At 38.4% G+C, this 23856-nt stretch overlaps 1 protein-coding gene across 2 annotated transcripts in view; it reads right to left on the bottom strand.

Annotated features, from left to right (window-relative positions):
• Positions 1 to 23856, bottom strand: part of KCNMB4 (potassium calcium-activated channel subfamily M regulatory beta subunit 4) — a 120635-nt gene that overhangs the window by 18733 nt on the left and 78046 nt on the right. Inside the window, exon 3 of one of the 2 annotated variants that reach the window (XM_056800731.1) lies at positions 3502 to 5749. The exons of the other annotated variant lie outside the window; for it this stretch is intronic. Within the exon in view, the coding sequence (XP_056656709.1) occupies positions 5692 to 5749 (58 nt within the window). The 3' untranslated portion in view covers positions 3502 to 5691. Of the gene's footprint in view, positions 1 to 3501; positions 5750 to 23856 lie in introns of those variants that run through there. 2 annotated transcript variants of the gene reach the window in all.

Below are 23856 nucleotides of genomic sequence, written 5' to 3'. Positions count from 1 at the left end.
CCAGCATATTGATTTCTACTCCTGGTCCTGCCTTTTCTTCTTTCACTATTTCCTTCTACAACAATGATTCTTTTTAATCAGTTCCCCTAGTTCCCACCCTTATTTTACTTCCCTTTCTATCTCCCCTTTGTATTTCCCCCCTCATTTTCCCTGTAGTCTTTCTAAAATCACCCCACCACCCTCTTCCTCCCTTGTTCTGCTTCCCTCCCCACAAGTCCGTTTGTTACCCTTCGACTCCCCTATAGGGCACAAATTTATTCTCTGCCCCAATGGATTGGATTGTTTTTCCCTCTTTGGGTCAATTTCAAAGCACATAAGAGTTGAGTATTTCATATCTCCAACCTCTTTACCCTTACAGTGTATTGATGTTCTCCCTCCTCCTGCCATGAACTTCTTTGTGACACATAAATTTACCCCCATTTGTTTCTTTTCCTAGTTCTTTAAATATTAACCTCTTTTTAAAGCTCTAGGTGAATATATATATGTATATATATATATACATATACACACGTATATGTATTTATGCATGCATATATCTATATACCTATTTACGTCTTGTCCTTTCATCCTATACAGTCTGTCACTGTTCCCTCTAAGTGTAATTCTTCTAGCTGCCCAGGTAATAACAACAGTTTTTAGGAGTTACCAATGACCTCTTTTCTTATAGGGATACATATCATTTTAACTTATTGAGTCTATTTTAAAAAAGGGGGTTCTTTTTGTTTGTTTTGTTTTTCTGTTTTCCCATTTTTTAAAATTGCCTTTTGATGATTCTCTTGAGTTCTGTGCTTGGGCATCGCATTTTCTGTTCAAGGCTGGTCTTTTCTTTACAAATTCTTGGAATTCTATTTTTCTTAAATGACCACACTTTCCCCTGTAAGAATATAGTCAATTTTGCTGGGTAATTGATTCTTGGTTGTAGACCTAGTTCCCTTGCTTTCTGGAATATCATATTCCATGCTTTTCGGTCCTTCAGTGTGGATCCAGCCAGATGTGGTGTTATCCTCACTGTGGTTCCATGGTATCTGAACGTCTTCTTCTTGGCAGTTTGTAATATCTTTTCTTTGGTCTGATAGTTCTTGAATTTGTATATAACATTCCTGGATGTTTCAGTTGGGGATTAAGTACAGGAGATGATCTGTGGATTCTTTCAATCTCCACTTTCCCCTCTTGTTCTAGAATATCAGGGCAGTTTTCTTGAATAATTTCCTGTAGTATTGTGTCCAAGATTTTTCTTTTGTCATGGTCTTCTGGTAGACCAATGATTCTTAAACTGTCTCTCCTTGAATAATTTTCTAAATCCTGTTTTGTGAATGAGATGCTTCATCTTTTCCTCAATTTTTTCATTCTTTTGGTTTTGTTTTATAGTGTCCTGCTGCCTTGTGAGGTCACTGAATTCTAGTTGTTGTATTCTTGTTCTTAAAGACTGGATTTCATCCCTGGCTTTTTGGTCATCCTTCTCTTTCTGGTCTGATTTTCTATGGAGGTCATCTTTCATCCTCTTTACCTCATCTTTCATCTCCTTTGCCTCATTTTCCAGCTGGTTGGGTTTCAAGACACTATTTTTTCGTTTCAGTTCAAGTGCTTCTGTTTCCAGATGACTTATCTTAGTTTTTAAGTTCTTTTCCCAATAGTCCTCATCCTCTCTTAATTGTGTTTTGAATTGCATTTTTGAGTTCTTCCAAAGCCTGTATCCAATTTGCTGGGATTACTGATTTATTGTGTGCTGATCCCTCCCCTTCTGTTCCTTTTGCTATATAGAAGTTGTCTATTGTAATTTCTTTCTTCTTCTGTTGTTTGCTCATATTCACCCCTTCTTTGCTCCCCGTATTTGTCTGTGCTCTTGCTCCTCTTTTTTTTTGGTTTTGGGGGTTTCTGTCAGTCTCCCCTCTTGGAGCTTTGACAGATCTCTCAGTGCAGTCTGTGGGGGAGGGTTGTTGGGGTTTGAGCTTCCCTGTCCTCTGGAGGCTTTTGATTGGATTAAAGTCCAGCAGTTAATGGGGGAAGGGTGTGGAGCCTCAGCTTTCCTGAGTTCTGAAGACTTTTGATGGGATTAAGTTCAGCTGAGTTGGGCTGGGTGTGCTGTGAGGCCACACCTATGGCCAGGCTGCCAGCTCTATCCTCCCTCCACAGCTCCTTCCCTGCCGTCTGAGTTGGATGCTCTGAGCTTGGCACAGCCCTGTCCTCAAGGTATACCCTCCAGACCAGCACCTTTGCCCACCCAGAGGTTCCCTCTGCCACTGAAGGCTTAGGGCTCTCGGTGGGTGGGGGGGGAGGGGTCCTGGGACCTTCCTTTTTCCTTCCCCTTAAACCCGAGTGTTCTTGGATTCTGGCTTTTGAATTGAGTCCAGCAGGAGGGTTCCTTTGATTTTCAGTCCCCTTGGAGCATTTGGTTTGTGATCGGTAAGGAAGGGCATTCAGAGGTCTGAACTCCTGCTCCTTCTAGGCCACCATCTTGACTCCGCCTCTCCCCGCCTAGTTTTTCCCTTCTCACTTTCCCTGAAGAGTAATATAGAATTTGATACCCCAAGGGATCTAAATGCTCTTCCCTTTCAGAATTGATTCCACTGAGAGTAAGGTTTATGTTTAACCTATTAGAATTCTCTTCCTCTCCTTCTTATAATAGTATTCTTTCCCTCCACTTCCCATGTGCCTTTTTGTGTGATATAGATTGTTCTATTTATCTTATTTCTTCAAGTTTCTCTTGGTGCCATATTCATTCCATTCCCCCCCTTTTTCCTTTTCTTTTTTTACATATCACCTTAGACCACTTATTAACCCAACCTCTAACTCTTAATGATTCTTCTAATTACTATAATAGTGAATATAATTTTGAGTTACAAATAACATTTTTTCATATATTAATATAAGCAATTTGATCTTATTGAAGCTCTTAAGAAAATTTAAATGAAAATAAATTCTTTTTTTCTTTCCCCTTTCTTTGTTATTTACCTTTTCATGTTTCTCTTTTTGTGTTTGGATATCAAACTTTCCACTTAGTTTTGGTCGCTTCTTTACAAATACTTGGAAAAACTTCTATTTTGTTGAATGCCCATACTTTCCCCAGGAACTATATAGTCAGTTTTGATGGGTAGGTGATCCTTGGCTAAAGACCCAATTCTACTTTCTTTCTGCATATCTATCATATTCCAAGCCTTGTGGTCCTTTAGTGTGGAAGCTTCCAGATCTTGTGTAATCCTGATTGGTGCTCCTTGATATCTGAATTGTCTCTTTCTGACTTCTGGTAAAAATTTCTTTTTTTTTTTTAACAGTTTATAAAACTCTTAAAGTTTAATTTTCTTTGCTAGACATGCCAATGTTAAACTGACAGCTATAAATTAAAGCTATAGACAACAGGTTTAAGTAATATAGAACAAGTTAAGAATACTACATTTACCGGACAGTTTTTTAAATTATTGTACTTTCTCAATTCCTGTGTGCTTTGCAATAGGAATAATAGGGCTTTTGTTTTCTTAGAAAAGATAATAACTTGCAAGAATATAACACATAAGATAATTTATAATATACATGTACTTCAACAGCAGCCTGGTTCATGTCAACATCTTGATCCAGAATGATTAATCCAAGTTAAAATTAGAAGTACAATACCTAGGACATAACAGTTGGGAAAGGCAATTTTTATTTTAGGAAAAGGGAGCAAATCAAACTCATAAGAACCTTAAATCTCAAAATCATCTATTTACTATAATACATAGGACGATTTAAAAATCTCATTATGAGTGAAGACTACAACAATGACCAAATAATTTTTCTTTTACCACAAAAAACGTACCCTAGCAGCTGAAAAATCAGAATTTTTCCCTTCCAGACAAAAATGGCATAGTTTGTTCACTGAACTCTTGAGAAAAGCCCAACATAAAAGTTTACAGCCGCCTAATTCGGAAATTTTAACCATAATTTATCACTTTGTAAGTTGCATTATCACTAATAAAATGTTTAAAATGAAAAAAAAGCAGCAATGTTTTACAGCAAAACTGGTACCAACGTCAAAGAAAAAAGTATAAGAATGGTGCAAAAGTAATTTTGAAATTTTAGTACATCATACACAGAAAAGAATAAGAATACAAGTTTGTAATTTTATATATAGACTCCAAAGAGGCAGTCAGTACCCAAAGTATTTATTGCTATATTAGCAATGATTTTTGTATATATTTAAAGGGACACATAAAAATAGATTTTAAAGAACAGATTAAATTCATGTCCTAGATTAAAACATTGTTTGGTTTAAAGAATTTTACTACAACAAAATTTTTATGCATATGTATGAAAAGTTATATAACCTTATATGAAAATGGCATGGGGTATTTGCTACACACTAAATGTATTCCCCAAGAGGGAAAAAAATTAAAATATCTAAAATATATTAGATTAAGTTTATAAGACCATCAATGATCTTTTGAACATGCATTTGTTTACAGAATTAACAGTATACAAAATGTTTATCTCATTAATGGAATATAAGGAAATAAGTAGATGACATCAGGTTTTTTTGCACAACATTCGAAATTCACTTTTGCCACAAGTATGTCCTTGGTATTGTGCTACAAAAAATGAGAACTATATTTAACCTACCCCATATCGAATTGTCCACAGGTTTACTCAGAAGATGGAAGGGGCAGGAGTGTAATATATTTTCAACAGTGCATTTTTTCATTCTTTCCAACACCATCCCAAGTATGGTATAAGTAACTTGACATGATAAAATAACTATAGTTGGGCTTTTAGTATCAACACAGAATGTTTGAATGTAAAATAAGTTGCCCAAATAGCACATGAAATAACAACAAAAAAATAACAGCCATAAAGCAGGCTGAAAAGCACTGAATGTTTCATAAATGTGAGTTTTTAAATCATTTAATTTCTATAGAAAAATTTTATTCACAATATATTGAGGCAGAAATTGCCAAAGGAATGATATAGTGATTGCAATAAGATTACATGCAGCAGCAGTAGCTTTGTACTTTATAGTTACTTTTGCTTAAAAAAATTAAACCTCTCCAGTCATGCTTATTCTGGTAAAAATTTCTTCTTAGCTTGGAAGCTTTTGAATTAGGCAAATATATTCCTGGAGGATGTCTTTTGAGGGATTTAGTGTAGAATTCTTTCAATGTTTAGTTTGCCCTCTTGTTTAAGAATATCAAGGCAGTTTTCTTGGATAATTTCTTGTAGTATGATGTCAAGATTTCTGTTTATTTTTGGGTTTTGGGATAGACCAATGATTCTCATAGTCTCTCTTCTAGACTGGTTTTCATGATCAGTCTTTTTCCCAGTGAGATATTTCATGTTTCCTTCTATTTTGTCAATCTTTTAACCTTGCTTTATTAATTCTTGCTGTTTTGTGAGATTATTGGCTTCCAGCTGTTTGTATTCTCCAATTTATTTATCATTTCATTTGAGTTCTAGGCTTCTTTTCCAATGGGGAGTTCCTGTCTTTTAGACTGTTATTTTCATTTTTAACAATTTCCAACTTTTCTTGCCAAATTCTTCAAGAGTTTGTGACCAATTTCTGCATTTTTTTTGAGCATTTGGATGCATTTAATTGTTCATTGTCCTCTGCTGTTTCTTCTGTAGTCTGGATTTTTTCTCCACAAAATTTATCCTGGATTAAAGCCTTCTTCTTGATCTTCTTGGTGGTTGGAAGTTGTATTTTCTGGGCATCGTTTGCCATCTCTAAGCTGGTTTTTCCTTCCCTTTCCAGTCAGGAGTCTGAGTGGGGAGGGCAGGCTCTCTGTGTAAGGAGACAAGGACAGTGGTTTTTGCCTGAGGCCACCTCTCATGTCTCCACAGCTTTTACTATGTGCCACACTTCTCTGTGCTATCTCTGTGCCCAAGGTCTGAGCTTTTCAGCCTGATGGGGTCTAGCTGCTCTCAGGGGTAGGTCCCTGGTGGTCTTAGTTAGCTGCCAAGGATCAAGAGGTGCCCCTCGCTCGCCTGCTGATTCTAGCGAGTGCTGGCTCTGACCCTGACTCCGTAGGTGGGGTGGGGAAGGGTTGATCAGCTTGCATTTTGGTGGGAGCTATTTCACCCCCTTATAGTGTGTAGATGCCCAAATCCCACATACCTTCAGTGCGGTGGCCTACTGTGGAGACACTTGGTTCATATGAATTTGGTGGGTTTTTTTTTTGCCTTTTGAAGTAGTCTATATTGGTAGGTGATGAGGAGAGAATGAGTCCTGCAGCTAAACTGCAGCCATCTCAACCCAGAAGTTCTATCCTTTTCATTTTTCAACAAGTAAACCCCACCACCCTGAGAAACTTCACCATTTGGATCATCATCTTTCTGCAAGACTGTATTAACCCTAAGACTCACATCTCGTTAGCACCCCCCGGACCCTTTGTCCCTTTGCCTGAAAATCTGGAGACCAAAAAAAGGGTTCTTCCCAAAGCCTCCTTTTAAAGAAAGCTTCCAAGTCTCTGAACTGGATTCCATTATGTCCCTGTGGCAGTTCTTCCTTTTCAAACTCCTTTTGTATGTTGTCTTCCATTATTCATCTGTAAGCTCCTTAAGGGCAGGGATTCTTTCTTTTTCCTATTTGTATTTCAGTACAATGCCTGGCACATTAGACATTAATATTTTATTGACTACTAATTAATCTGCCTTACATTTGAGTTGGTTACTTCCATTTTGCTGAAGCATTTTTTAAAATATTGATTCTGATCCCAAGTAGTGAGTGCTTAATAAATATTTATTGGCTGATTGACAGATTTGGCTGTAGATGGTCTGAATGTGTCTTAAGAGAGGTACATTTGAGGACACAACAACAACAAAAAAGAAACAAAATTTTAGACCATGGTGTTTGACTTTATATGTCTCCTGAAGGGGAAGAAGATTAAAAAAGGGGGCCTCAGATTGAAATAGAAAGTTAAGATAATTTGATTGTTTGAAAAGTCTACTGCAGGAACAAATGAAAGGACAACAGCACTTAAGTTATAACACAATATATATTTGATAAACAATTTCTTTAGGAAGAACTAGTTACTTTACTTAACTCACTAGTTACTTAAGAACTAGCTACTTTCTAGGAAAACTGGAAAAGTTTGGTAGAAATTAAGTTGAAATCAATATCTTATACCAGTGAGGGCAAATCTTTTAGAGACGGGGTGCCAGGTCCAGGCCCCCGCCCCCCCTAGAACAAGTGCTACCTGTGGGGGAAGTGAGGAATGTCCTCAGGCACATGGACTCTGTCCAAGTCCCTCTGCCTTTCTTGTAACAAAATCTGCCAGTAAAGGCAGGTGTGCCTACAGAGAGAACTCTACATGCCCTTTTTGGCACGTGTGCCATAGGTTCACCATCACTGTCTCATACCATATTCCATAAGATCAAAGTGGATATGTTATCAGAATTTTGAATGTTGGATGACAAATTAGAAGCCCCAGATCAGAGACCTTTCCCTTTTGTTTTTTTTTTCCCTCCAAGGGTATATTTCTCCAAAAAGAAAACAGGTAAACAAAAATATTAACTAAACAAAAAAGCCTCTCCAAATCATTAATAACCATAATTATTACAAATCACTTATAAGAGAAATGAAAATATACTTCTGATATTGTACCTTGTAATCAGCAAATTGGTAAAGATGACAAGTGAAGGGAAAATGATGGTCAGGCTTGGAGTCTATTTCTCCATGGAACTTAGGGTTGATGAACGATACTAGTTTCCTCAGAAGTGTCTCAGAGCAACTTTCAGCCCCACTGCCATCTTTGTCCCCCAGCTTCTCTAGCCTGTCTACTTCCTTTCCATGCAGATTTAGAAATGCCCCTTTCCCTCCAAACCCTTTACCTTCCATCTTAGAATCAATACTATGTGTTGGTTCCAAAGCAGAAGAGTGGTAAGGGCTAGCCAATGGGGTTGTCACTTACCTAGGGTCACATGGCTAGGAAGTGTCTGAGCCCAGATTTGAACCCAGGACATCCTGTCTCTAGGGCTGGCTCTCAATCCAGTGAGTCTTCCAGGTGACCCCAAGGTTTGGAAATATTAATAATACCATATATTAATGAACAGTTAGTAAATCTGAAAGACCACATCTTTCTGTCACATCTAATTCACAGATGATTCATACAAAAGTATAGAGAGCCCTAGAGAATATTTTTGAGAAAACCAAGATCCCTAAAAGCCTGGTAAGTGCCAGAAGGTTGCACAGCTACTTAATTCTGGAGCCAGGCTGGCATACGACTTCTGACTCTGAGTCTAGTGCTTTCAGCCACACATGTGAATATATATGCATGTACGGCTGAGAGCCTGTCAATGAAGGCAGGCAGGTAGAGAGCAAAATCAAAGGATGGATCTGGATGTGCCAGTTTGATTGAAGCTAATCAAAACTAGATGGATCTGGATGTGCCAATTTGATTGAAGCTAATCAAAACTAGACTGTGGGGTTCTAGACAGATCTAACCTCTCAGTGAGATATTTTAGCTCTACATCAGGGTAACTTGCAAGATACTGATATCCCTCATAGACACAAGCCTACTATATCAAGCTTTGGAAAATCTCAGCCAGAGTTCCAATAAATGCCAACATCACTGGCAATTTAACATCTTCAAAGAGCTGTCATTGGAAGTGGAAATGTAAGATACACAAGCCGTGTGTATCTAGCCTAGTGATCTGACTGTCTTGAAAGACTATTTAAATTTCACAACCACAGAAGACCAGTAGTGTTCCATTTTAACAATGTGGTGGAATGCAAGTTTGCCAAAAGGAAATGAATAATGCAGGGAAATTTATTGGTTTGTCCTTAGGCAACCAAAAAAAAAAAACCCATGAGAAGCAACAATCAAGAAATGGCCATCTTGGTCATTTAGGCCTTGGTTGTTGCTCCTTCCTTTACCACTCACTCCTTTATATGGGGTCAAAGCATGTGCCAACTTATGTTGTTCTCAGCCACAAAGTAATTGGCAAAACATTCTCGAGCAGGACCATCTGGAAGACCTCAATATCCATTGGGAATCCCTCTTCAGTTTGGAATTTGTGATTGTAATCTTCAATGACAGAGACAAAAACCTTTGGAAAGCATTCACCTCCCTGTTTTATATCTCATTGGATTTCAGTAGTGTTGCTCTCCAACAGTTACCTTTTGTTACATTTTTTAAGGAATCTCGTATAATTTTGATAGGTGTATGATGTGCAGGAGCAGCTAGGTGACTTGGGATGGAGGGCCAGATCTACAGTCAGTAAGACTCATCTGGCTGAGTTCCAATGAAGCCTCAGACATTTACAAGTTGGGTGACACTACGCAAGTCACTTAATCCTGTTTGCCTCAGCTCCTCATCATAAAATGAGATGGAGATGCATATGGCAAACTTCTCCAGTATCTTTGCCAAGAAAATCTCAGATGTGGTCACAAAGGGTCAGACATAACTGAACAACAGATACATCATTACAAGAAAGCTTTCAAGGAAGCATTCTGCCTTAACCAATCAAAAAATATTTTATAGTCAATAAACACTAAGAATTAAAGTTGCAGCTCTCTCAGCAGTCCCTAAAGACAATGGAAAGGTATTCAATGAGTAAGCTATAGATATTATCTATGAAGTGCCACTAATGTGCACAGAAGTGCCCTAATGGGGGTATCATCAGTGAAATATATGTCCAGAGAAGGGAATGAGCTTGCCACTTAGTAAGAGTGAAGGAGAACTAATGGGACAAGGTTTAGAGGAAGGCCTCCTGGGATTAGGGTACAATCTTTGTGATTTACAGGAGGACATGGATAAAGAGTTTCTAACAATGGGAAGGCATTGATAGGCTTCAATCTGCACTACTGCTGGAGCGAGTATCCTCATCAATAAGTTCATTGATCCACCAAAATATTGAATTAACAAAGGATGTTGACTTTTTTTTTTTAATGCTTTGTATCCTCTGTCCATGTTTGAATTGCAGGGTCCTTCAAGAGCAGAGATTGTGTCTTAGACATTTTGGTGTTCCCATTGTCTACTACAATCCTTCCAGATGGTGCTAGCAATGATAATAAAGCTGTTTACTGCTGCCACCTATACTGTATTTGGGTACTTCGGTGCCATCTTGAGTTCATCACTGCAGCTCCCTTCCCCAATAGAGATTGCATCCAAACTATATGATTCCAGGCCATTTCCCCCAATAAATCTTTCCAAAGAGCATCTGGTGTAGAGGCTTTCCTGTTACTAACTGGATATCTCTGGGGTGCCCATGTACTCTTTGTCTATTTGTTGCTTCTCATTCTCATTTATGTGGCCTAACTAGCTCCCTTCAGAGCACACATGTCCCCAATAATTTAGTTTCTACCATTTCTCCAAGCAAATCATCAGTGGTAATAGGCTACAGCCCTTTTACTCTATGTCTTTCCATCATCCTTGACATTATTTAGAATTTGTATACTTCCTAGGTTGTGTAGTTGCATATTTTACAACCACATACTATTCCTGGTAGTCTATTGCTGCTAATGTGATGAGTATTAGGGGCAGGGAATACTGGGGTATCTTGGAGTGCCCTAAGCAACTTCCCGAACATAATGCAGACCCAAATCTCGTGGAAAATCCAACATTAGTCCCTGTTAAAGACACTCCACACCCATCCTCTGTAGTGTTTCTAGGCTGGATACAATTAGTGCAATGTTGTCTGCAAATAGAAACATTTTCATCATCATCACTAGATAATCCTTCTTTACACTTTGTATTCTTCATGATACTGACAAAGATCTTAGATTAACTTGTTTTACCGTCCACTATATCCTCAAAGAGATAGATAGTGTGCTGGTCTGGGGGCTCAAGTCCTGCCTTTGACACACATTAGCTGCGTGATCCTGTTCAAATCACTGACCCTTCAGCAGTTCTCTAAAGCTGTCTGTTGCAGACAGTGTCAACCTGCATCAGAAGGGATTTCTTCCTCTAGGAATTCCCTGTATCCACTGAGTTTTTTTCTACCTAATTTTTTCTGTTCTCTTTTTTCCTACCTAATTTACACAAAAATTGGTATGGGCCAGCCTCTCCCTGAGGATAAACCCCCACAGGTTAAGAACACTGGCAAGTAAGGATTTGGAATCATTTAAAAATGTAATCTCCCCCATCCTGACACTGTATCTCTTAGAGCTACCATTGCTTCCTGCATTCACTGCCATCACATGAATCATCCTAACATATGGAAAGGGTTGGAAAAACCTACTTCAGGATGATAATTTTCTTTGGCTCTGAAAGACTGCCCAGCCAGAAAAGCCCCTAAGGATTGACTCAGGAAAGGGAGGTCACATACATTCTTTGCACATGATTTTAATGTAATTTCTAAAAGCTAACAAATGGGCCTTATTTTTCAGAAGTTTTCAGACACATGTTAGATACAACTGCTCTGATTCCAAGACTTTAAAAACATCCTGGATTCATCTATTTGATGACTCCCTCTACAGACTGAAATCCCTCCACGACTCTGTAGATGATAGCTTATGGGTTGCCTGGGCCAAAAAAACTCATCGCCTCATGTCCGACCTTCTGGGGATGAGCCTTTCTGTTCCTGGCTAGACTAGTCCTTGGACAAGAACCAAACAATCCTTTTCTGGACTGTGTCTCTGTGGACGGGCTTGCCAGAGATGAGATATTAAAGTAGAATTTCCCTTGGAATGAGAGAAAGGACTATTTCCTTTGTCTCGTTGTCCTGCATTAACTTAGTGCAGTGCCCATAGAAGACACAGAATACATGCTGGCAGTAGTGAATTTCTTGGTTTCTTTTATTCCCTGTTGTTTCTCACCCAACTATGGACCCTGTGGTTTTTCTACATCAAAATGGCACAGCAAAGGAAATGAGTAATAGCAAGGATCCGGAAATGGTGTGATATGAGAGCAAACACCACTAGAAATATTTTCTAGGAGACGGTTTATGGAACATTCAAAAAGATGATAAGTGAATAAGGAGAGAATAACAAAAAGTCATGAATAGGAAATGGTAGATTCAGACTGAACTTAAAATCAGCACCAACCTGTCTCTCTCAAGTATTGCTGAGGATGGAGAAAGAGAACCAAAAAAAGGTAAAGAGGAAACTCCAGTATAGCAATTGCTGTTGTTCTGTCATTTTTCAGTTGTGTTTGACTCTACGACTCCATTGGGGGTTTTCCTGGCAGAGATACTGGAGTGGTTTGCCATTTCCTTCTCCAACTCATCTGACAGATGAAGAAAATGAGGCCAACAGGATTAAGTGACTTGTCCAAGGTTACACAGCTAGTGTCTGAGGTCAGATTTGAACTCAGGAAGAGTTTTCCTAACTTCAGGCCTGTATTCTCTATCCTGGTCACTCTATCCACCTAGCTGCCCACTGCTACATATAGTAAACCCCAATTTATTTATCTTGAACTGATCTAGACTTAGGTCAATAGTTCCCTAGAATAATAATATAGTACATATTACCTGTCTCTCAATTTTGTTGAATATTCTAATAGCCTAGATTTCCTTTGCATTTCTTTCTGTCCCTAAAATAGACCAGAGTGCCCCTCACCAAGGGAAAAACAAAAAATTATCTTATTTAAATGACAAAAACCAATCAGCTGTTTAATTTTTTTACCCAACAGTTGCTCAAGTTCATTCCTCTGCTCCAGAGGTATGCAAATTAACTGGGATAAAATAAACCAATCAAGCACGTTGACACATAATAAATCTGACAACTTCTCTACATTAAAAAAAAAAATCCCTAAACTTTTTAATATATATCCGGCCTCCTTTTTCCACAAACACAATTTGGTAGAGTTTAGAAGATTTTGATGCCCATCCTTCATAGTCTTTAATTCTTTACTGCAAAACACAACAACTGCATTGGGTAGTAAGTATGCCTTGGATTAAGAGTCCATTTTCCCATCTCTAGTCAGACTTTTGCTAGGGCTTAGATTGGAGGCATTAGCCGGCCATAGAAGCTGGTTAATCTCCACCTGTTCTACTAGGCCACCTCTGAGGTCCCTTCCAGCTCCATATCTATGATCAGACTACAACCTATGGGTGCAATGGCAGGTAGCATTTATGTGGCACTTCTTGAAGAATAATATTTTCAGAATCCTTTACAAGGATCTCATCTGATATAACTCTGTGAGGTAGGTGGTATTATTATCCCCATTTTAGAGATGAGGAAACTGAGGCAGATAGTGGTTAAGTGACTTGCCCAGCATCGCCCAGCGAGGAAGTGTCTGAGGCTGGATTTGAACTCTGGATTTTGCTACCCCAAGTCTGATGTCTACCCGAGCTGCCTCCCTACTTGAATATGTGGAGAACTTTGTAGGAGCTCTCTTATTGCTGCTCCTTATTGTTGCACACCTGATAAGATCTAATTCTAGGGGAGAGGAAGAAGGAAGGAAGGGCTGAAGCTGGAGACCATCCCCACAAATTACAAACAAACAGCTGCAGGAGCACGCGTGTCCATAGGGGATGTGCAGGGTCTCAGCAGTGTGACAAGAGGGTTCCTTTTGGTTGTGTGGCTGCAGGGCTTCCTGCCCAAGCCTGTGGGAGGGGCAGTGTGTCACTGGGTGAGTCATCCACCATCACTGGTTTACAGCCCCGACGCAATGTCTGAGAGAACCACTAGATGGCACTCCTTGAGTCCCCGCCTTAGGCCCTGCCAGTAACTCCAGGCCTGGAGCAGGGCCAGGGCAGTGGGCTCCAAGGAGAAGGCAGTTTCCTCCCTGGCCACAAGAGGGTGCTCGAGCTGCAAAGTTCTAGGACCCCCCTCCCTTCCCCCAGCGCAGAGATTTCCCTCCTGGGGCTCTTCCCCACAGACTGGACACTTCAGCCTGGGATCTTGCGGGCTTCAATCACAGGGAGGTAAATGCAAAAGCAAGCCGTGCACGCATTTTGTCCCGGATGTTCTCTGCGGATGGAGAATGCTCCAGCCTTCAGTGCAGGGCTCCTAAGGAGGGGATGCAGAGGAGACTCCGTGGTGCTGGCTCTGACTGAGAGCTTGAAGGCGGCCTGCAGGCACTCCCTCCCTCCCCCTTGGCTCCTTCTGCTGCAGGGTGCAAATTCACTAGGCCAAAGTTCAGAACAAAATAAAAAGAAGCCTGCCAGTTTCCTCGGCTCACTCCTTGGTTTGCATGTTTTGGCATTAAGTTCCCCAGAGGCTGCCATCTACTCTTTAGATGTTAGATGGGCCTTTGACGGGCACTGCCCTCAATCAAGCCCATGAGGTTTTCAGTGGGGTTTAAGGGAGGCAAGTTTCCAGGCCACTGAAACACACCTCTCCTATATATGGCGTGGATACAGTTTTGGTCTTGTTGTAACAGATGGCTGGTTCAATGGCCAAAGTGTAAAAGAAGATTGGATTGGGGGTGGGAGGGGAGGTATCGATCTTAAGTTCTGTTTGGAACAAGCTGCCTTTGAAATGTTGCTGGAATCTACCCTGCCTTGGGAATTCTGTAATTCCAGAACAATTCTGTTTCTCAGTAAATCAATACATATATTTTTCAGAGTTCTTCATAGAGATGAGGCTCCCAGACTCCATGGAAGTAAGGAAAAATCCCCCCAACACATGTTTGGATGAATGTTTGATAGCCTGATGAAGGTGCCCAAAGCTTATATAGACTACTCTGGAATTCCTAGGAAAATGGTTTTGGTATAGTCTTGACTGGCAAAAAAATGATTTTCATCAATAAAAATAATATTTCCCCAATTTTCACTATACTGGTCTTGCCTAGATTCATTACTGTATAGAGCAGTGGTATCAAACTCAGTGCAAAAGAGCAGATTAAAATGCAACTGGGAAATGAATTAAAATACAATATATATGTATTTTACAATATTACAATACTGTAAATTTGTGGCTTTCTAATCAATATGCACACCCTGGGTCCATTTCTATAAGTCTGACACCACTGCCAAAGGGGAATGATTAATAACTCTCCAACTGCCAAACCCTTCTGAAAGTCTTTCCTTGTTTTCTAAGCATTAATTAGTCTGTTTTACAACAAAAATGTAGTCTGCCACTTCTTGGCTTTGCTTTTTGTTTTGACCACACTGTCCTTTCTATTTCAGTTTGGTTCATAGGGCTTGAATGCCCCTTGAAAAACCTGCCTTCCCTATACCAGCAACTCGAGTGGTAGACTGTAAAAACTTTTACATGTTGTTATATCCATTCCTTAATTCAACAAAAGAGAGTAATGAAATCCTATGTATGGCATAAAGATGACGAAACAGCTCAATATATGGCCTCCTCTTGGCATATTCAGAAGAACCTACTCATACAATGTCAAGAGAAGCCTGTGCATGTGGCTATGGTGGCTACAAAATGAAGCCATATCAAAATTATTGCTTGTCCCAAGTAATTACACCGCCATGTGGGATTCACAACAAAAAAAAATGGTCCTGTGCAAAGACCTTTAGGAATGGATGCAGAGTGAAAGGAGAAGAACCAATTGAATGTAATGGACTTCTCTACTAGCAGCAATGCTAGATCAATTCTGAGGGACTTAAGAGGAAGAACACTATCCACATTCAGAAAAGAATTGTGGGAGCATAAACACAAGAAAAACATAGGATCGATCATGCAGTTCAATAGGGATATGATTAGGGTTCTGATGTTAAAAGATCACTTTATTGCAAATAAAAATAACATGGAAATGGGTTTTGAACAATGATACATGTATAATCCAGTGGAATTGCTTGTCAGCTTTGGGAGCGTGGAGGAAAGAACGTGGAGGAAAGAACGTGGGGGGAAATTATGTAAACATGGAAAAATATTCTAAATAAAAAATTAAAATAATAAAAAATGGTCCTTTGCACCAAAATTATAAGGGAATTTTATCATATTTTTAATTATGTTTTCAGTGCTTTAAATGAGTACATTTACCTTTCTTTTATTCTTTACTTAGCCTGCTTTCTAGTGGGAAGCTTTCTGAGAATTTCATTAGGAATCTTTTCTAAAGGAAGATGGCCTTGGACTTCAGTACCTTTGTGACTGCTTGAGTAAAAACCCCAGATAGTCTTTGAATAAGTATGCAAAATTATAAAAAAAGTTCTTTGTAAACCTTAAAGTATGACATTAATGGGAATTATTCTCATTTTTATCCCTAGTTAATGAACTGGATAAATGGACATGACATGACAAGACCTAAATGTGATGCATTGATATGTGGATTGTGGTGAAGTATGATGATGATATGGTCAACAGGTTAAAGGGATAAGGTAACTGGAAATTAGAATATTTGTAAAATGATTTGCAAAAAAAAAAAGTACTACAGAAATGTAAGTTATTCTCTAGATCTATCCATACAATCTGTTTTTATATTGCTTCAGAAGGCAGAAATTAAATAATTAAATTAAATAAATGATACCAGCTATTTTCATGTCATATAAGAAATAACTTTTTAACACTCATCAAAAGTTAAACGGGAATACTTTTCAAAGTAGTGAATTTCCTTATAATTTTACCTTTTTATGGCAAAAGGCAGCTAAATGACATTATTAAGAAGGTTGTAGAGCACTTTTTGTCATAGGATGAGAAATTAGATCAGATGATCTCTGAATTCCCAAATGGAAGTTTCTAAGATCCTAAAAGATTGTCTTCCAGGATAGCATAACATAAATGTTGAGTGACTTGAATGGGTTTTAAGAATTCCTAGTTCTAACTCAAAAATTACTTTTCACATTTCCTTTTCTTACATAAAGGAAAAAAAAATCTTCCAATGAAAAGTTCTTTTCTTGTCCTTTTTTATTTTCTCAATCTATCTTATAATATAAACTGACCACAGACACAGACATCATCGTAGGCTTCATTAAACAGAAAGCTCTATACACCTTGCAGGCTCTGTAAGGAGTCATCTAGTCTATTTTTCAATCCTGAAGTGAGACAATTTCTTGCCCTTTCCCCCTAGGATTCTTCACTACAGAACTAGAAACCATTTTAAATGCCAGCACTACCAAAACCCATTTGAGATAGAAAAATTCATTATTAACATATCTTACTTTAAAAAAATTACATTCCTTTCCTTAGTAGCTAGTTTCCTGCATTTTTAAAAATTGACTTAGTTCCTCATTATTTGTCACATTCATTATCCTTCAGAGTGCATTGTCTTTTGATGGACAAGTCATTAATAGAGTTCCTCATTTTTATTGTCCAAAAGGAATGGATTTCCTGTTTTTAAATCTTGTCCATCTGAATTCCTTTTATCCAATTATTATTTTATTATGAAAATGTATTTATACATAAATATATTTATAAATACATAATAACATATTATGCATCATTGTGGTACACTATGATGCCACTAAAGTATAAATTTGGATGAGTCTCCCGAAGGTCAAAAGAATTTTCACTAAGTTCTTTATAATTTGGTGAATCTGAGTTTCATTTTTGTGGGGAATCCCTCTATGATACAAAGAGCAAACCCCCAATGCCTATCTATCCTCCCCAGTCTGCTGGGGGCTTTCCTCTAGTTTTCTTGACATACCAATGAACCCCGTAAGCTAACTCTCAGTTATCCTATACTCTATGCCTCATAACTAATCCATCTTTTATGGCATACATTTCTCTGCTGCCATCCTCTGTAAGTGCCTTGTTGGACAGTAATATGTTGTAGGCTACTTATGCCCACCATAAGCCTCTCCATTGCCTTTTGGGTTTCTCTAAACTTTAATACTTCAAAGATTGTTATTTCATGTCTAAAAGCCATACAATGTCACTGGAAGCATATTATTGCTTAAGAGACAGGACTTTGTTTCAAAGAGAAGACTATGGCAATTCACCAGGTATGACCATCTCAATAGTCTCTGGGTCTTGTTCACAACCTATATTAGATAGCTGAGGAAAGGCTTATCAGTAAAAGGTTTACTCACAAATAATGAGATTTGGGGCCATGGCAATTCCGCCCCCCCCAATATAATTTTATTTATTGAAAATTTAATTTAGTAAATTTAGAACATTATTCCTTGGTTACAAGAATCATATTCTTTCCCTCTCTCTCCTCCCTCCACCCCCTCCCATAGCCCACATGCAATTCCACTGGGTTTTACATGTGTCCTTGATCAGAACCTATTTCCATGTTCCTGATGTTTGCACTAAGATGTTCATTTAGAGCAGAAGTCCCCAAACTGCAGTCCCCTGAGGCCATGTATCCTCCCCCCCACCGCATTTCTGGAAGGGGCACCTCTTTCATTGGTGGTCAGTGAGAAGAACACTGTATGTGGCAGCACCACAAAGCACAGCATCACTTACTTACTGTACTAATTCTGGTGACATAATCCTTTGTGTGGCGCCTTAGAACGAGGTGCTGTGCAAAGGATTATATTGCTGCACAATGGAAGACCTAAGCATGGTGAGTGGTGATCTGGGGGAGGGGATTCTGTACTATGTATGCTGCTGCTGGATTAGAGTTAGGTTTTTATAGTCCGGACCTCCAACAGTCTGAGGGACAGTGAACTGGCCCCCTGTGTAAAAAGTTTGGGGACCCCTGATTTAGAGTCTACATCCCCAATCATATTCCCTCTGTAGCAGTTAAAATTAGTTTCTCTGCTAAAAGTATTATATTTTTAGGAAGATTTATTAAAGATTAAGAACTAAAGAAAATACAAAATAAGAAAGCACGTGCCTAGGCCCAAAGAGCCCATTCACAACCAATCACTCTACATCCTGCCTGGTAGAGCCACCTGAGCCCAGATGCCGAAGCCAAGAGAGCAAGCAGTAGGCGGAGTCCCTTTAAATAATAATTTGTGATCTCACACTCAGGGAGACTCAGGGAGATTAGAGGGCAATTTGGGAACTCGCAAGGACTTCTGGGGATTGAAGTCCGGGGTTCAAATCTCCATTTTTACATTTCTCCGTGTGATCTCTTGGGAAAAAGAATTTCCCCAAAGGATTGTGAAAATGTAATCAACTTAAAGATTACAATAATTTGCGGATAAGATGAAAAAAGAACAAAACCAATAATTGTTGGATGCAGTGACAAAAAGCCAGTTAGGGGGCAGTCCCCTTTGGCATGAAAATATAGATACAAATAAATGTTCAATCAACCACACCCAAAGTTCATTTTTGATCTTGTGCAGCTTGTGGTCTGGAGGCTTCTTCATGGTGTCTTCTCCAAAAGTTCTGTTTCTGGATTCGGAGAGGAGGAATCTTTCTTTACCTAAAATTCTTCTTAAAAGGAATTTAAACTTTTCAATTTAAAATAATATTTTTATACCTCGACCCATGTAATAAAGCAGTTATTTTCTTTGGTGTTTCTGCTCCCACCGTTTTTCCTCTGAATGTGGATAGTGTTCTTTCTCATAGATCCCTCCAGGTTGTTCAGGATCACTGCATTGCCACTAATGGAAAAGTCCATTACATTCGATTGTACCACAGTGTATCAGTCTCTGTGTACAATGTTCTCCTGGTTCTGCTCCTCTCACACTGCTTCAATTCCTGGAGGTTGTTCCAGTCCCTATGGAATTCCTCCACTTTATTATTTTTTTGAGCACATTAATATTCCATCACCAACATATACCACAATTTGTTCAGCCATTCCCCAATTGAAGGGCATCCCCTCATTTTCTAAATTTTTCCTACCACAAAGAGCGTAGCTATGAATATTCTTTCTTTTTCTTTATCTTTTTGGGGTATAAACCCGGAAGTGCTATGGCTGGATCTAAGGGCAGTCAGTCTTTTAGCGCCCTTTGGGCATAGTTCCAAATTGCCCTCCAGAATGGTTGGATCAATTCACAACTCCACCAGCAGTGCATTAATGTCCCAATTTTGCCACATCTCCTCCAACATTCATTACTTTCCCTGATGGTCATGTTTGCCAATCTAATAGATGTGAAGTGATACCTCAGAGTTATTTTTGACTAGCATCTCTCTGATTATAAGTGATTTAGAACACCTTTTCATGTGCTTATTAACAGTTTTGATTTCTTTATCTAAAAATTGCCTATTCATGTCCCTTGCCCATTTATCAATTGGGGAATGGCTTGATTTTTTTGTACAACTGACTTAGCTCTTTATAAATTTGAGTAATTAGAACTTTGTCAGAGGATTTTGTGAAGATTGTTTCCCAATTTGTTGCTTCCCTCTTAATTATGGTTACATTGGTTTTGTTTGTACAAAAACACTTAATTTGATATAATCAAAGTTATTGATTTTACATTTTGTGATTTTTTTCTAGCTCTTGCTTGGTTTAAAAATCTTTCCTTTCCCAAAGATCTGACATGTATACTATTCTGTGTTCACCGAATTTACTTATAGTTTTCTTCTTTATATTCAAGTCATTCATCCATTCCAAATGTGAGATGTTGATCTAAACCTAATCTCTCCTATACTGTTTTCCAATTTTCCTAGCAGTTTTAGTCAAAGAGTGGGCTTTGGTCCCAAAAGCTGGGATCTTTCGGCTTATCATAAAATTGTCTTGCTGAGGACACTTAACCCAAGTCTATTCCACTGATCCTCCTTTCTGTTTCTTAGCCAGTAACAAATTGTTTTGATGACCAGTGCTTTCTAGTATAGTTTGAGATCTGGGACTGCAAGGCCACCTTCCTTCACATTTTTTTTCATTATTTCCCTGGATATCCTTCATCTTTTGTTCTTCTCCAAATGAACTTTGTTATGCTTTTTTTCTAATCCAGTAAAAAAGTTTTTTCATAGTAAAATGGTTATGGCATTAAATAAGTAAATTAATTTGGGTAGGATGGTAATTTTTATTATGTTAACTCTTCCTACACATGAGCAATCCATGCTTTTCCAATTGTTTAGATCTAGTTTTAATTGTGTGGAGAGTGATTTGTAGTTGTATTTATACACTTCCTGGGTTTGTCTTAGCAGATCGATTCCTAAGCATTTCATATTATCTAGGGTGATTTTAAATGGAATTTCTCTTTTTAATTCTTTCTGCTGAGTTATGTTGGAAATATATAGAATTGCTGATGACTTATGTGGGTTTATCTTGTATCCTGCAACTTTGCTAAAATTGTTGATTATTTCAACTAGATTTTTAGTTGATTCTCTAGGATTCTTTAATTAGACCATCATATCATCTGCAAAGAGTGATAGCTTGATCTCCTCAATGCCTATTTTAATACCCTCAATTTCTTTTTCTTCTCTAATTGCTACTGCTAGTGTTTCTAGTACAATGTTTTAAATAATAAAGGTGATAATGGACATCCTGGTTTTACTCCTAATCTTATTGGGAAGGTTTCTAGTTTGTCCCCATTGCAGATGATATTTGCTGACGGTTTTAGATATATGCTGTTTATTGTTTTTAGGAAAGGCCCTTCTAATTATTAATATGCTTTCTTCTAGTGTTTTCAATATGAATGAGTATTGTATTTTGTCAAAGTCCTTTTCTGAATCTGTCCAGATAATCATGTGATTTTTGTTGGTTTGCTTATTAAAATGGACAATTATGTGGATGGTTTTCCTAATATTGAACCATCCTTGCATTCCTGGTATAAATACTACCTGGTCATAATGAATAATCCTCATGATCACTTGCTGGAGTCTTTTTTGCTAGTATTCTATTTAAGATTTTCGTATCTATGTTCATTAAGGAGATTGGTCTATAGTTTTCTTTCTCTGTTTTTGAACTGCTTGGCTTTGGAATCAGTACCATATTTGTGTCGTAAAAGGAATTTGGTAGATCTCCTTCTTTGCTTATTCTGTCAAATAGTTTGTATAATATTGGGATTAGTTGTTCTTTGAATGTTTGATAGAATTCAGTTGTGAATCCATCTGGACCTGGGGATTTTTTCTTAGGGAGTTCTTTGATGGCTTGTTCAAGTTCTTTTTCTGATATGGGGTTGTTTAGGTAATTTATTTCTTCCTCTGTTAGGTTAGGCAATTTATATTTTTGTAAGTATTCATCCATATCACCTAGATTGCCATATTTGTTGCTACATAATTGGGCATAGTAGTTTTTAATGATTGCCTTAATATCCTCTTCATTAGAGGTGAAGTCTCCCATTTCATCTTGGATACAGTCAATTTGGTTTTCTTCTTTTCTTTTTTTAATTAGACTGACTAGTACTTTGTCTATTTTATTTATTTTTTCAAAGTACCAGCTTCTAGTCTTATTTATTAAATCAATAGTTCTTTGACTTTCAATTTTATTAATTTATCATTTGATATTAAGGATCTCTAATTTAGTTTTGATCTGAGGACTTTTAATTTGTTCACTTTTAGTTTTTTGTTTTTTTTTTAATTTGCATGCCCAATTCATTGACCTCTGCACTCCTTAATTGTTAATATATGAACTCAAGGATATAAATTTCCCCCTGAGTACTGCTTTGGCTGCATCTCATTGATTTTGAAAGGATACCTAATTATTGTCATTTTCTTCAATTAAATTATTGTTTCTATGTTTGGTTCTTTAACCAATTTTGGAGAATCATATTACTTAATTCCCAATTAATTTTTGATTTGCCTCTCCATGTACCCTTATTAATTATTGTTTTCATTGCATTGTGATCTGAAAAGGTTACATTTATTATTTCTTCTCTTTTGCACTTGTTTGCAATGTTTTTATGCCCTAGTATATGGTCAATCTTTGTGAACATACACCATGTGCTGCTGAAAGGAAGGTGTATTCCTTTTTGTCCCTATTTATTTTTCTCCATATTACTACCAACTCTAATTTTTCTAAGAATTTAATCCCTGGATTTTTGGTCATCCTTCTCCTTCTGATCATTCATCTCCTTTGTCTCATTTTCAAGCTGATTAATTTTGGCTTTCAAGACACTATTTTCTCCTTTTAGTTCAAGTGCCTCTGTTTCCAGATGACTTTTTTTGCTTTTTAAGTTCTTTCCCCAGTTGTCTTTAGCCTCTCTTAATTGTATGTTGAATTGTATTTTGAATTCTTCCAAAGCCGGTGCCCAATTTGCTGGAGTTTCTGTGTTTTTGCTTGGTGTTCTTTGATCTTCCTCTGTTACATTTGCTCTTTGTTCATTGCCTGGATGGAAGCTGTTGATTGTAATTTCTTTTTTCTTTTTCTGATGTTTGCTCATATTTGCCCCTTCTTTTCCCCCTGTGGTTGCCTGTACTCTTGCTCCATTACATGCTGGATCTGCGGGTTTGGGCTTTTCTGTCAGGCTTCACCCTTGGAGTTTAGTCTGCAAAGCTCTCAGAGCAGTCTGTGGGGGAGGGGTGTTGGAGCTTGAGCTTCCCTGCCCTCTGAAGGCTTGATGAGATTAAGCCCAGTGGAGTTGAACTTGCAGAGCTGGATGTGCCCTGAGCCCAAAATCTCGGGAAGGGGGGGACACACAATATGGAGTGTCTCAGCTGCTACAACTAGGCTGCCTTCTCTGTGCTTCTCCTTGAGCTGCCTCCCCGCCACCTGTGTTCAAAGTCCTGAGCATAGCACAGCTTTGCCTGCAAGGTACTCCCTCCAGACTAGTGCCTTTGCCCACCCAGAGATTCCAGACACTAGTGGAGGCTCCATACTGTAGGTGTGGGACCTTCCTTCTTCCTTCCCCTTAAACCCGAGTATTCTCAAATTTAGGCCTTTTTGGTGGACATACCTTTTAAGTTGAGTCCAGCAGGAGGGTTCCTTAGCTCTGCCCTGTTGTTAGATTTGGTTTTCAGTCCCCTAGGAGCATTTGGCTTTTAATCAGTGAGGAAGGATTTTCAGAAGTCCAAACTTTTGTTGCCTCTACGATACCATCTTGACTCCACCTCCCCTCCATGGCAATTCTTAAGGAGCCAAGGTCTGCCTTGATGGCATTAACACCAGTATCATCTTGAATCTTCCAAAAAGATCAGAAGTATCACATTAGTGATGTAGGAATAGGGTTGATTGGAGGACTTTTCCTGAATCTGAGTGTGAACTTGGGCCACATTTAGTGACAGTGTACTTTGGCTCCATGCTAAACACAGTACAGGGGACCACTTCTAGAAAAACACTTGCTATAAAAATGAATAGATATGAGCCTTGGTAGCTGCCTTGTCAA

This window comes from Monodelphis domestica, chromosome 5 (assembly GCF_027887165.1).
Source record: "Monodelphis domestica isolate mMonDom1 chromosome 5, mMonDom1.pri, whole genome shotgun sequence".
Lineage (NCBI taxonomy): Eukaryota > Metazoa > Chordata > Mammalia > Didelphimorphia > Didelphidae > Monodelphis > Monodelphis domestica.
This window is presented reverse-complemented; position numbering and strand designations above follow the sequence as displayed.